Source organism: Myxine glutinosa, chromosome 5, assembly GCF_964187855.1.
Source record: "Myxine glutinosa chromosome 5, kmMyxGlut1.1, whole genome shotgun sequence".
NCBI classification, from domain to species: domain Eukaryota; kingdom Metazoa; phylum Chordata; class Myxini; order Myxiniformes; family Myxinidae; genus Myxine; species Myxine glutinosa.
Genome location: NC_136265.1, coordinates 39,873,168 through 39,887,850, shown reverse-complemented (window position 1 = coordinate 39,887,850; position 14,683 = coordinate 39,873,168). Strand labels below are relative to the sequence as shown.

The 14,683-nt window shown below is 43.8% G+C and overlaps 1 protein-coding gene across 1 annotated transcript in view; it reads right to left on the bottom strand.

Annotated features, from left to right (window-relative positions):
* The window catches only part of PTCD3 (pentatricopeptide repeat domain 3), a 122,896-nt gene that overhangs the window by 20,209 nt on the left and 88,004 nt on the right, over positions 1–14,683 (bottom strand). The window contains exons 17-18 of the mRNA XM_068117287.2: positions 8,313–8,416; positions 7,647–7,725 (exon numbers count right to left, since the gene is read on the bottom strand). Coding sequence (XP_067973388.2) covers positions 7,647–7,725; positions 8,313–8,416 — 183 coding nt within the window. The remainder of the gene's footprint in view (positions 1–7,646; positions 7,726–8,312; positions 8,417–14,683) is intronic.

Below are 14,683 nucleotides of genomic sequence, written 5' to 3'. Positions count from 1 at the left end.
GCGTGGAGCCTCGGTCCAACCAAACCACCTCCCTTGAACCGAAAGCCGGACGGATTCAACCTGCAGGCGACCAAACCACCCGAATTCATTGCTCGGCTTTACGAACCGAGTTTAATGATGTCACGGCGCACCGAGAGGATGTAATAAGTAGACGGGTGATGAGGTTAGTGTTTTGGACCCGAAATTAGAAAAAAGCAAAATTTGATGATGGTATGGTGATTAGCAATAAATGGCAAATTTTTGGTTTATTGAATTTGGACGAACAAAATTTATAGGGAGAGACCCCCGATGTGGTGGGATGGCAAATCCACCATCCCTCACAGGTGGGGGCAAATGCGCAATAGTTTATGGGGTGGCTATGACAACCGAGCCAGGGAGGGCTTGGATAATATTGATAGGGATCTAGCGAAGATGACATTAGGTGACGTTAAGTTTAGTTAGTGACTGATACCTGTAGTGGGGACGCAGGTAGATTAGTGTGGATTATAATGACGTGGGAGCGCAATAGTTTAAAGGGACGACTGGGAAGCGCAAGTTTCAGAGGGGAGTAGTTAGCTGAGATGATGCCGTGTGTGTGAGGATTGAACAGGTGAGAATGGAACAGGTGTGATTGCACAGGTGTGCAACTGAACAGGTGTGTGGAGCCGTGTATGAGGGAGTAGTGGTGATTGCGTGTTGTGTTGACCAAATGGTCCAGGAAGAAAGGAGGGTGCAGGTGGCACCAGGTGTGAGGGCACAGGTGTGCAACAACAGGTGTATGTGGCTGTGTGGAATAAATGGTAGTGTGGAATATCTGGAGTATTGGAATGGATGGTCGTGGAGTGAGAATGGTGGAAATCGTGGAGTGGAGTGGATGGTGCGAAGGTGTGAATGGGGAAAGAGTGGACCCCCATCACGGATACCCGGGGCGGGTAGTGTAAGTGTTAGGTAGAGGGTATAGGTAAATTGTGGTTGGATATTGGCATCTGTGGTGCGAGGTGAAAGAATGGTATTTGGATGGGTGCATTAGTGTCGTGGAAATGGCTGGGCGTGTAGCCTGTTAGTGTGTGTAGTTGGTTGGGCGCTCCACCACTGTGAGGATGTCGGCCAGGTGAGGCCGCAGGTGGGCTCTGGGAGCCGGTAGTAGTTGTTGTGGATGGGGCCCGAGGATCCGGAGGACGGACCCGGGTAGCCCAGTGCCAGAGGGCACCATGGGGTGAGAGAGCCAGGAGGGGCTGTCCCCAGTTAGTTAGGTTAGGGTGAGGAGCTAGGTAAGCTCGGGTGGCAACTACAGTGGTGGAGGTGTGCAGGTGGGTAGACCTGCTGGGAGAGCTACACGTCGCGGCCCAGAAATTGTGCGAGGGCACCGGGAGATGAATCGGGGGAGTGAGACCCCAAATTGAGAAGCACCACAGTTTGGTCAATGGGAATTGGTTTTTAGAACCCGTAGTGTAAGTTGGCCAATGGATTGGCAGGGAAAGACCCCGGGTAGTGTAAAGTGTGTTAATGTCATTTAGAAAGTAGTTAGGATGAAGTCTCCTCGCACCATCTGCATCCACTCACCTGAGGTGACAGGTACTCCACACCATGCCATGTTTTAATTATTTTTACTGTGCAAATGTTTGGATTGTGAGACGCATCATGACGTGGGTGTGACATTGTGCGTAATTCTATCTCTCCCTCCTTATGAGGATTGATGATGAATTGGTGATGGCAAATTTTGAAGTAGAGGGATTGTGGAGACGAATTTGGTATAGGGGAAATATGGGGAAGACGTGACAGTAGTGACGAATTTGTAAATGTGTAGATTTTTGTACATATGGGGTAAGGGCAAGGGTAGGGTAGGTGACAGGGGGGTGACGTACGGTAGGGACGAGCTTTCTCACTTCGCCCTCCGTACGCATTTCGCCTTGCATTGCCTTATTGATGTGTACCCTTGTGACCTTACCCCTCGCTCAATTGTCTTTCCCCTTTTGTCTCCCACATGACCTGTGCGCCACTGGGTGCCGAGGGGAGCGTGCGTGGGTCGGCCATTGTGCGCCCGAAATTCCCAGAACCAGCTGTCTGCATCGATGCACCACATTATGGACCACATGCCTGTGGCCGAGCACCACTTATGGACCCCATGGGTTGGGGCATGGCCCCTCTGCTGGAACCGGCCATGAGGGCCCGAAATCTTGCTGGCGGACCTTGGCCACAGGGCACCGATGCCCCACAGGTGAACCACACTAGTCGGCCCTGTGGGCCATAAATAAAATAAATAAAAAGGACACATTGGGTGCAAGTTTTAATACAAATAGGCCGCCAGTAAGCAAAGCAAAATGAAAATGACAACATCTGGAAGACAAATAATAATCACCAGCAGAGGGAGCCGAAGAGCAAGAGACACCTGCAGGGTTAGGGGTTGTTGTTTTTATTTTCATGAACAATGGTGACTGCACCGATTGGTGCTTGGGTGTGTATTGGTGCGTTTTTGGGTGCGTTCATGGTGCGTCGATGCAGAGCAGACTGTCTCCCCCCCAGAAAGAACAATCATAGGTCCTGGGTTAGTTTTGTAAATAAAAATAGCGTCATTGTAAATAATGCTTCCCACCGTCAGTGTATAGTTTGAAGACCATTCCGCAATTCGGTTAACTGTGGGCGTAAGTCTGTTAGGCAGGGTGCAATGGAGCAGCGGGACACATTTATTTATGTTTTAAAACTGTCGCACTCAGGGTCAGGTTAAAAGTAGAGGGAACTACACCTACGTGCCACACGAAGGTAAAAGTTATAGGCCCGGGACGTGCCTAAGGGGAGGAGGGTGCAGTGTTGTGGATATGAGAATGTTTTTTTATTTTATTGTTGTGGTAAAATGTTGTTGTAAAAGGTTGTTGTAAAATATCACCCCTCCTCCCTCCGTTTGTGGTTGTATAAAGGTCAAAGGGCGTTCCCGTAGTTAGTCCATAAAACATACATGCAGGACACGATATATCTTTTTTGACAGTTATATCCTTATTCTGTGTTTTAGGGTAAGGCTGTGTCTCCCATTAATTGAAGTACTCCATTGCACCAGTGAAAGAGAATAGATCCCCTTTCCTTCCCATCCCCAAAATCTCCCTTTCCTTCCCATCCCCAAAACCTCCATTTCCATATTACATCCCCTCTCGTCAGTGCTGAGCCCTCGATTCCCAATCACCTCCCCTCCAATAACCGCCATTGACCATGTGCTTGAGTCGGAGAAGAAAGGCGGGTCCCCACCTCGTCAGAGAGGGGAGGAGTGATCCAGCCCCACTCGACCAACCATGAACAAGGGGTTTGGCTTGAGAGGGCGGGGAGAGAACGTTTGGGGGAGGTTCGCAAAGGTTGAGGGGCGGGGCCTATATAACCCACGGCGGGGGCGTTCCCACACGAGGAGATGCACTTTGAGTTGGTCTGAGTTGGTTGGGAGTCGGTCGTCAAGTGCAGAGTGGTGAAGAGTCAGTCAGTAGAGGTGGTGGTCAAGTGGTTGCGTTGGTTGCGGTGAGGAGTCGGTGGTAAAGAGTGAGGGACCAAGAAAGAGAGAGAAAGAGTCCTGAAGCAAGAGAGGAAGTTGTTGAACTGGGTGGGACTAAGCAAGAGAGGAAGTTGTTGGACTGGGTGGGACTAAGGAAGGAGAGAGAACCCGTCACACCAATCCCCCAAGCTCCGCGTTGGCTCCACCAAGCGTTCACCTCCACCAAGGCTCCACCAAGCTCCGCGTTGGCTCCACCAAGCGTTCACCTCCACCAAAGCTCCACCAAGCTCCGCGTTGGCTCCACCAAGCGTTCACCTCCAGCCATCCACCTCCTGCCATTCCTGCCATTCCTGTCATTCCCCGCGTGAGTCTGCCTTTTGTTTGTTCTGTCCTGGGTTAATTAAGACTGTAGGTAAGCTAGTATTTTCCCTGTGTCACCTGCGTCTTATGTGCTTGTAAATAAACGTGACTGCTTTCTTTTTGCTTGTGTGTAAATAGTCAATAAATTTAGTAGTATTTCCAAACCTTTTTGTCTTCTTTTTCTTCTTCACATCCGTGTCGCCTTTGTCTTTTCCCTATTGACTAGCTGTGGTGCGATCCGGCCAAAGTCCTGGGTGAATCGGGTGAGTCAGGGATCCTGTTAGGTCGCGGTAATACACCACCGCTCGGTCATCATAACATCTGTCCGCGATCTGTAACAATATCTATTCCTGGTTACTCCCTCCTCCGGTATGATAGACCTGATCCGCGTCCTGGTGGTGGGGTTGCTATCTTTATTAAAAACTCTTTTCCTCACTCTCTTTGCACTGCCTTCTACCCACCACACCCTCAGGAGTACCTCTGGCTACGGCTTCCTCTCCACTCCCACCTTTTGTTCATACTAGGGCATGCCCGTACTATATATAAGCTAGGACGTGCCCGTACGTGGGTGCCCGTTCCTTGCCAAAAAAAAAAAAAAAAAAAAAATTTGTGTAGGGGTGTGTGTGTGTAAACATCCTAGGGCGTGCCCGTACGTGGGTGCAAAAAAACATGCGTGCAAACAACAACAAAAAAAAACTTTGAAACCACGTGGCAGTAACGACCACAGAACCCCCCCCCCCCTCTATTTACATGAATGGTTTGGTCCATTCGCAACGACCACAGAACCCCCCCCTCTATTTACATGCAATGGTTTGGTCCATTCGCAACGCCAAAGCGAACGGCGAACGGCTAAATCGCCATAGCTCGGTAAGTACTTGTCCGATTAATTACAAACCTTGAAAAGGCACATCCTCGGGTCCCCAGCAATATACCTGGCAAGTTTAAAGTATATCGGACCCGTGGTTGTCGAGAAACAGCGGTCACAGACAAACACACAGACACACAGACACACAGAGATTACTGGAATTATAGATAGATGTGTTCTGTACCGTCCACCAAACAGTGATGACTCCATTTACATTTCGCTGCCTGACAATGTGGACCAACTTCTATCAACTCATCCAAACTCTCTCTTCCTCATATGTGGCGACTTCAACTGTCATCATGCCAGCTGGCTGGGTGTGGGTTCTCTCTCACCAGCCATGGCACCTCAGCAAAGGACTTCTGCGACTCATTGGGACTCACCCAATCTGTCAATTTCCCACGGGTCTGAAGTTCCTGCTCTGTCGCTCTATCTCACCCTCTCTCTGTTCTCTTCACCCTCTCTTTTGCTCAAGGACCAAGGTCATCTGCCACCAGCTTGGAAAACAGCCAACATGACCGCTTTACACAAAAAGGTGCAAAAACCGATCCTTGCAACTGCAGACCAATCAGCCTGCTCCGAATAATCAGCAAGGTCATGGAATCCATCATCGCTTCTGATATCAAATCCTTCCTCTTCTCCAATGGCTTGATCTCTGATCATCAATTTGGTTTCAGACCAGGTCATTCTACTCTGGACATGCTGCTTCTGCTGTCTCAACAATGGATGGACGTCCTCAATGCCAAACAGGAAATTAGAGCTGTCTCCCTTGACATATCACATGCCTTCGATACGGTCTGGCACCCAGCCCTGCTCACCAAATTCTCCTGGGATGGTATCCATGGAAATCTCCACGCATGGCTGGCGGACGTCCTCTCTGGTCGTCGTCAACGTGTGGCCCTGAATGGATTTCTCTCATCTCCCCTTCCTGTTCAGGCTGGAGTTCCCCAAGGCAGTGTTCGCGCCCTGTGCTTTTTCTGGTATTCATCAATGATTTCTCTGACTCTGGAAAATCCTCTCTACCTCTTTGCTGATGACTCCACTCTCTGTCGCTTCATACCTAATCCCTCAGATCGGCAGTCTGCAACCTCCTCACTCTCTGCAGACCTGGACAAAATCACAGACTGGTCAAACAAGTGGAACATGTCTTTCAATCCTGACAAATCTCACACTCTCACCATGTCTCTCCGAAAAGACTGACTGGAGAACCCTCCCATCTACTTTCTGAACAATCTTCTTGAAGAAGTTCTGTCACTCTAGCTTTTGGGTCTCACTAACTGCCATGATCTTTCCTGGGAAAACCACATTTCCAAGCTGGCCTCCAAAGCCAGTCGCCGACTGGGCATCCTCCATCATGCAAAGTCCTCCCTTGGCACACTTGAGCTCCTAACCACATACAAAGCTTTCATCCGCAGCTCAATGGAATACTGTTCTCCCCTCTGGGCTGGTGCTCCTGCCTTACACCTATCTCGGCTTCACGCTATTGAAACCAAAGCCTTGAGAATCATTGGAATCTCCCGCGATGAAGCTAACTCCGAGGGCCTTTCACTCACTCACCGCAGGCAGGTTGGTGGTCTTTCTCTCTTGTACAGACTCCTCTCCGGCCTAGCTCCGACCTAGCTCCGGCCTAGCTCCCCCAGCTCTGTCTGTGCTCTGTCCCCAAAATATTCCTACAAGTCGCACAAGATCTGCCAGCAACCCTCTTATGGTGAAACGGCCAAAATCAAGACTCTCTGCTCACCTTCACTCTTTCATTCCTCTTTTCTCCCGCCTCTGTAACAAACTCCCTCGCTCTCTTCAATCCCACTCCTCCCTCCAGGTCTTTAAAACAGCTGTTCACCACCATCTCTCATCTTCCCCCATCCAAAACCTTGATCTCTTCTACCCCCATTAATTCACCCCAGATCCAATTTTTTTTTTAAATACCGACTTCTTTCCTTGAAGTCCTAGCAGTGTGCATGTGTTTTATACCTCTCGCACCCCCACCCCCCCTTCCCATGCTCCTCCCCTCATTTCCTCTCCCTCCCACAGATCTCCCGATGTCCCTGTTCTCTGCTGTTGTACTTATGTGCTTCCCCCTCTCTCCCCATCTTGTCTCCCGCTCCCTTTATCATGTTTTATGTGTCAGTTTGTTTTTTGGTGATTAATGTTAGCTCTTACACGTGCCTCGATCGTGTATGCAAAAAAAGGAAAAAAAACAAATTCAACCCATCTGGCCTCCCAAAATTATATCGTTCTCTTAAAAATAATTGGTCTCAATAGTTGACCCTGTCGAAGGTAAAAAGATTGGTGAACTACTGTTTCTATAAAATGTAACAGCACCAGCCTGGTGCTGGATGGCAAGATGTTTGTCTCTGTTTTGAGGAATCTATGACAACATCAAGTGCCGACGACGGTTTTGCATTTCCGATATCCCCTCTGATACTGGTGAACTACAGTCATCTTCAACTTCAAGAAACATGACGGAAAATGACGAAATAACTCAAACAGATAAACCCGAATCGATGTGGATTGATGACAATCCACATTGGCTATATACAAGGAAGTTGGCAGGTATGAATGATGCGGGACAGAATAATTGTCCGTGCACAATGTGATGAAGTTCTAAAATCAGCATCGACTCAAAAATCGCCATTTTCAAGTATGTATCTGCCCAAAGGTGACAGTTAAACTCTATAACCAATGGAAACATGCCGTCATTGTGGCCACTATTTTGGAGGCACTGCCGGTGGCAAAGGGAGATAACTGACCAAGAAAAAAAACAATTCCAGCAGGTGATTAAAATTAGGGTCAGTTGGGTAACCAGAATCAGTCAAAATTAACCTGAAACAGACAAAGTTATCTGGAAATCGAACACTCTCAACCTCTGTAACCATGCTGTGCAAGTCGAGTTTGCCATGTTCATAAGGAAGGGTTTCCTGATGCAGAATGACACTAATTGTGTGTGCCTCCAATTTGATAAGCTGAACTCACCGATGGCACAATGTGACGGTACCAGGAGAGTACCACGCTGATGTCCTCCTGCTGGCAAATCAATTGGAAAAATTCTCCGCTGAAACAAAGACAAAACATCAGTTGCTGCCAAAGTAGTTTCATGGCAGGTAAATTAAAAACTGGATTTGCCTTCCTGAGAAACTACCTATAAATACACAATAAACTTATTTTAAGATCCTCAACACATTTATCCATCATATTAGCCTTCCTCGGCCCATGCCAGAAAATGTTGAGCTGCATTATTTACAACTCACGTGGGGGCTAGTTAGGGGTCATCTCGGAACAAAATCTATGTCAATGCGATGACGTTGTCGAAGCTATGTTCATCCAGATAAAGTCAGTACACGGCAGCATTCTGGTTCGTTATATGCATGCACGATCTCGGAAAATGGCAGATCCATACAAGAGACGCAAATGACATCATGAGCTTCCTTTTCTTCAAAAATTATCTCACATGAAATGTAATATAAATGTAATGGACAAAAATACAACTTACTAATGTCTTCCACAAGCAACTTCATGGAAATCACAATTCAGATTACATTTAACTCCAATCTCGAGAATTCCTTAAAGTTTAGCTAATCTACGATGGAATCATATTATGGTGGTACAAAAGGTTAGAGATGCTGTAAGGACCTGACTTACTAGAAGAATATAGAACTCTGGGGGTGTAGTAACTTCCAGTTATTCCCAAGAGAGAAAAACCGATACAATCGGTGAGCAAGCTCAAGCTCCTTCATCTCCAAGCACTACAACAAGAAAGCGATGTGAAAGTGATCAAAGCAAATATGACCGAAGATTCCATCACAATATGACTGAGATTGTGGGATTCACCAATATTCTAATCTGGCAGCATTAAAATGGAAAGAAAAACATGAGTAGGAATATTTTGTAAAAATACTTCAATAGTTGGAACTAAATAGTTAAACGATATATGAAAACCTTGAATAAGACACTGCTTAAATGACAACCATCACACCAACACACACACCTCCATTTCTCAGTCACTACCCCATTATGCTGAAATGAACCACCACCCACAACCTCAACCTACACCGTTCGACGTGCCTCCATAAACTTCCTGATATATATATATATATATACAGTCACGTGAAAAAGTAAGTACACCCCATGTAAAGTTTTGACTTTTTCAACATATTTCAACATACAGCTATTTGATCTTCATTTCAACAATATTGATAGATAAAGGTGATATAATATAACAAATATCATGAAACATTTACATTTTGTAGTCCATTGTATAATTTAAATAAACATAAATGCAAATTTCGCATGTGGAAAAAGTAAATACACCCTTGGCTCTAATCGGTGGTATTGCCCCCTTTGGCAGAAACAACCTCAAGTAGGCGTTTCTTATAACTGTCTACCAGTCTCTGACATCGACTGGGAGAAATTTTTGCCGGCTCCTCCATGCAGAATTCTTTCAGCTGTGCGATGTTTGAGGGGTTTCTTGCATGCACAGCTCGTTTCAAATCCCCCCACAATATCTCGATGGGATTTAGATCCGGGCTTTGACTTGGCCATTCCAGAACCCTCCATTTCTTTCTTTTAAGCCATTCCTTGGTGGATTTACTGTAGTACAGCGGATAACAACAACAATTGTGCATTTTATGAGAAAAGCATGAAATTTCTAACATAGTTAGTGCATACCATAAGATTGATTTTCAGATGTGGAGGGAAGTCAGATTTGACCTCTGAGGACCGTGAGAGGTCAAATCCAAAATGGCCGCAAGTCCACCGAGTCTAATGTTCAAACGCGCTTAATTTTGGAACCAAATAGTGTAGAAAAACATTATAGGTGTCATTTCCAACTAAATTGGGGATGCTCCTGATGAGCTGTGGGTTGCCTTTGGTGTCGGGTCAAGCTTTCGGTACATAGCTGTTCACAAAATGGTTGCCACATTGAATCCAACACAGTGTCTGACTCTCCCAATCTTGCAGGCTTTCACCGGGTGTGATACTGTATCTGCATTCGCTGGCAGAGGAAAGAAGACTGCCTGGGAAACTTGGAAGTCTTTCTTAGAGGTGAATGATGCTTTCAATGAACTCCTAGGCATGCCAAGTGAGGTCAGTGAAGGCTCAATGTTACTGCTGGAGCGATTTGTGGTGCTGATGTACGATAGAACCAGTGAGAGCACGGAAGTGAATGATGCCAGGAAACAGCTCTTCACACAGAAGTGTAGAACTCTAGAGAACATTCCTCCAACCCAGGCAGCACTCAAGCAGCACATCAAGCACACTTGCTACCAGGCCAACTGTTGGAACAAGGCATTGGTCATGGATCCAGAGATGCCAGACCCATCTGACTGGGGCTGGACAAAGCAGACAACTGTGTGGCAGCCTCTTTGGAGCACTCTCCCTGAAGCATCAAAATCGTGCCAAAATCGATCCACTGTGGCTGCAAGAAAGGGTGCACTGGATGCTGCAAGTGCCAAAGCTGCACTCAAGTGCACTGCACTGTGCTTCTGTTCTGGAGACTGTTAGATTTAGATCATTACCAATTTTCATCATTGCACTTGATTTAATGTAAGCTTTTGTGGACATACTTGGTTAACTACAGTTATTTTTTCAGAGGTTATTGCATCATTCCTTGCAGTGTAAGCACGTTTTTTCATCATTTCTGGTCTTTGGGTGTTCTGTACCTATCCCTCCCTGTACCTGAAAAAAATAAAGTTTTAAAAGTTCAAATGAACTTTTTCCAATAGCAGTTCCAACTGCAGTATCATAAAAATAGATATTTAACGTAATTTGACCTTCACCTAAATGCATGTCCTTGAGTTCTGGCGATCTCAAAAGTATCACCAAATGAATGGGCATCCCCAATTTAGTTGGAAATGATACCTATAATGTTTTTCTACACTGTTTGGTTCCAAAATTAAGCGCGTTAGAACATTAGACCCGGTGGACTGGTGGCCATTTTGGATTTGACCTCTCACGGTCCTCAGTGGTCAAATCTGACTTCCCTCCACATCTGAAAATAAACCTTATGGTATATACTAACTATGCTAGAAATTTCATGCTTTTCTCAAAAAATGCACAATTTGTTAAAATATGAGAGCTTATCCGCTGTACTACTGGTATGTTTAGGGTCATTGTCAGGTTGCAAGGTCCACCTTCGGTTGAGCTTCAACTTTCCGACAGATGGCCTCACATTATCCTCAAGCACCCTCTGGTACAAGGAAGAATTCATATTGGATCCTATGATGGTGAGCTGCCCAGGCCCTGATGCAGCAAAGATGCCCCAAACCATATTTCCACCACCATGCTTTACAGTTGGTATCAGGTTCTTGTGGTCAAATGCTGTCTTTGGTTTTCGCCAAACATGTCTTCTGGTACTGTGGCCAAATAGCTCTACCTTTGACTCATCTGTCCAGAGCACATTGTTCCAGAAGTGCTGGTCTTTGCCTAGGTGTTCATTGGCAAACTTTAGTCTTACCCTGATGTTCTTTCTGGACAGCAAAGGTTTCCTCCTGGCACACCTCCCATGCAGATCAAATTTGTGCAGCCTCTTTCTAATGGTAGACTCGTGCACTTTGACATCAACAGTGGCAAGAGCTACTTGTAGGTCCCGTGATGACATTCTGGGGTTCTTAGAGACTTCTTTCAGCATCTTGCGGTCTGCTCTCGGGCTAAACTTGCTGGGGCGGCCTGGCCTGAACAAGTTGGCAGTTGTTTGGAATCTTCTCCACTTGTAGATGATCTTCCAGACAGTCGAATGATTGATTTCAAATTGTTTGGAGATCTTTTTAAATCCCTTCCCAGACTCGTAGGCATCTATAACCTTCTTTCTGAAGGCCTCAGAGAGCTCTTTTGATATAGGCATGGTGACGCCGCACACTTCAACAACAAAGAGCAAACCAAACGAAATGTCTGAGGTTTAAATAAGACAGTTTCCTCCAAGATCCTCTCTAACGATGTTCTAATCATTTGCACCTGAGCTGGTGCACCTGATTCTAATTTTAGGTATTTGAAGGAGTGATAAATGTAGGGGTGTACTTACTTTTTCCACATGCGAAATTTGCATTTAGGTTTATTTAAATTATACAATGGACTACAAAATGTAAATATTTCATGATATTTGTTATATTATATCACCTTTATCTATCAATATTGTTGAAATGAAGATCAAATAGCTGTACGTTGAAATATGTTGAAAAAGTCAAAACTTTACATGGGATGTACTTACTTTTTCACGTGACTGTATATACATATATATATATGTATATATATATGGTACATATATATATATATATATATATATATATGGTACATATATATATATATATATATATGGTACATATATATATATATATATGGTACATATATATATATATATATATATATGGTACATATATATATATATATATATATATGGTACATATATATATATATATATATGGTACATATATATATATATGGTACATATATATATATATATATGGTACATATATATATATATATATATATATATATGGTACATATATATATATATATATATGGTACATATATATATATATATATATATGGTACATATATATATATATATATATATATATGGTACATATATATATATATATATATGGTACATATATATATATATATATATGGTACATATATATATATGGTACATATATATATATATATATATATATATATATATATATATATATATATATATATATATGGTACATATATATATATATACAGTGAAACCTTGACTTACGAGTTTAATTCGTTCTGTGACCGAGCTCGTAACTCAATTTGCTCGTTTCTCAAATTAAATTTCCCCATTAAAATGCATTGAAATGCTATTAATCCGTTCCAGCCCGCCAAAAACCACACCAATTTTTTTTTAAATATACAGTATATATAAAAATATCTCGCGCTTTATATTTCACCTGTATGCAGCATACAAGTTGGCAGGATGGCCTGGACTGGAGGTACGCACACTTGACTCTAAACTGTCCAGCCTGGGTTTGAATCCCGACCCAGCTATAACCTGTCATGGGTGAATCACAGGCAGGGTGATTCATCAATGTGTGTACCGCTAAACTGGGCGCCCCGTTTGCGTCCCATTAGTTGTTGGATGTTAAGGATCTCACCGTGTTTTCCACAAAGAGAAGGCGAGCTATCGCCGGCACTCTGAACAAGTTGTGGCCTGGCATGCTCTTCTCCTCTGCCGTTATATACGTCCTCCTCGGCATCTTTTTCCAAAAGAGCCCTGTCTCGTCACAGTTGAAGATTTGCTGGGGGATGTATCGTTCGGCTTCTATCAGTTCGGCAAAAGTTATAATAAAATCTTCAGCTGCCTTCACATCCGCCTCACCAAGTCGACAACACGCACACCTCGCTCATGTTTTTCGACGATTGCGTGTTTTATATCCAAGCACATTATCCTCTTCTTCTTCTCAGTACTGCCCTTGGCACTCAATTTCTTAGGACCCATGGTTAAAACTAAGAAATTTTCCAAAATAACCAACATGCGAAAACAAAGCAGCAGTGATATACGGCAGAAATGCTTGCACGGCAAGATAACCACGTGACCGGAACCCACCTGGTGGCGGGTGGCGTCAGCTCCAAAATAACCAAAAGGCGAAAACAAAGCAGCAGCGATATATGGCAGAAATGCTTGCACGGCAAGATAACCACATGACCGGAACCCACCTGGTGGCGGGTGGCGTCAGCTCCAAAATAACCAAAATGCGAAAACAAAGCAGCAGCGATATACGGCAGAAATGCTTGCACGGCAAGATAACCACGTGACCGGAACCCACCTGGTGGCGGGTGGCGTCAGCTCCAAAATAACCAAAATGCGAAAACAAAACAGCAGCGATATACGGCAGAGATGCTTGCACGGCAAGATAACCACGTGACCGGAACCCACCTGGTGGCGGGTGGCGTCAGCTCCAAAATAACCAAAATATGAAAACAAAGCAGCAGCGATATACGGCAGAAATGCTTGCACGGCAAGATAACCAGGTGACCGGAACCCACCTGGTGGCGGGTGGCGTCAGCTCCAAAATAACCAAAATGCGAAAACAAAACAGCAGCGATATACGACAGAAATGCTTGCACGGCAAGATAACCACGTGACCGGAACCCACCTGGTGGCGAGTGGCGTCAGCTCCAAAATAACCAAAATGCGAAAACAAAACAGCAGCGATATACGGCAGAAATGCTTGCACGGCAAGATAACCACGTGACCGGAACCCACCTGGTGGCGGGTGGCGTCAGCTCCAAAATAACCAAAATGCGAAAACAAAACAGCAGCGATATACGGCAGAAATGCTTGCACGGCAAGATAACCACGTGACCGGAACCCACCTGGTGGCGGGTGGCGTAAGCTCGTAACTCAGATCTCGGCTCGCATCTCAAAGCAATAAACCGCCCGAACGACGGCTCGTATCTCGGAAAACTCGTAAGTTGGTGCACTCGTAAGTCAAGGTTTCACTGTATATGGTACATATATATATATATATGGTACATATATATATATATATATATATATATATATATATGGCACATATATATATATATATATATATATATATGGTACATATATATATATATATATGGTACATATATATATATATATATATATGGTACATATATATATATATATATGGTACATATATATATATATATATATATGGTACATATATATATATGGTACATATATATATATATATATGGTACATATATATATATGGTACATATATATATATGGTACATATATATATATGGTACATATATATATATATATATATGGTACATATATATATATATATATATGGTACATATATATATATATGGTACATATATATATATATGGTACATATATATATATATATATATATATATATATGGTACATATATATATATATATATGGTACATATATATATATATATATGGTACATATATATATATATATATATATATGGTACATATATATATATATATATATATATGGTACATATATATATATATATATGGT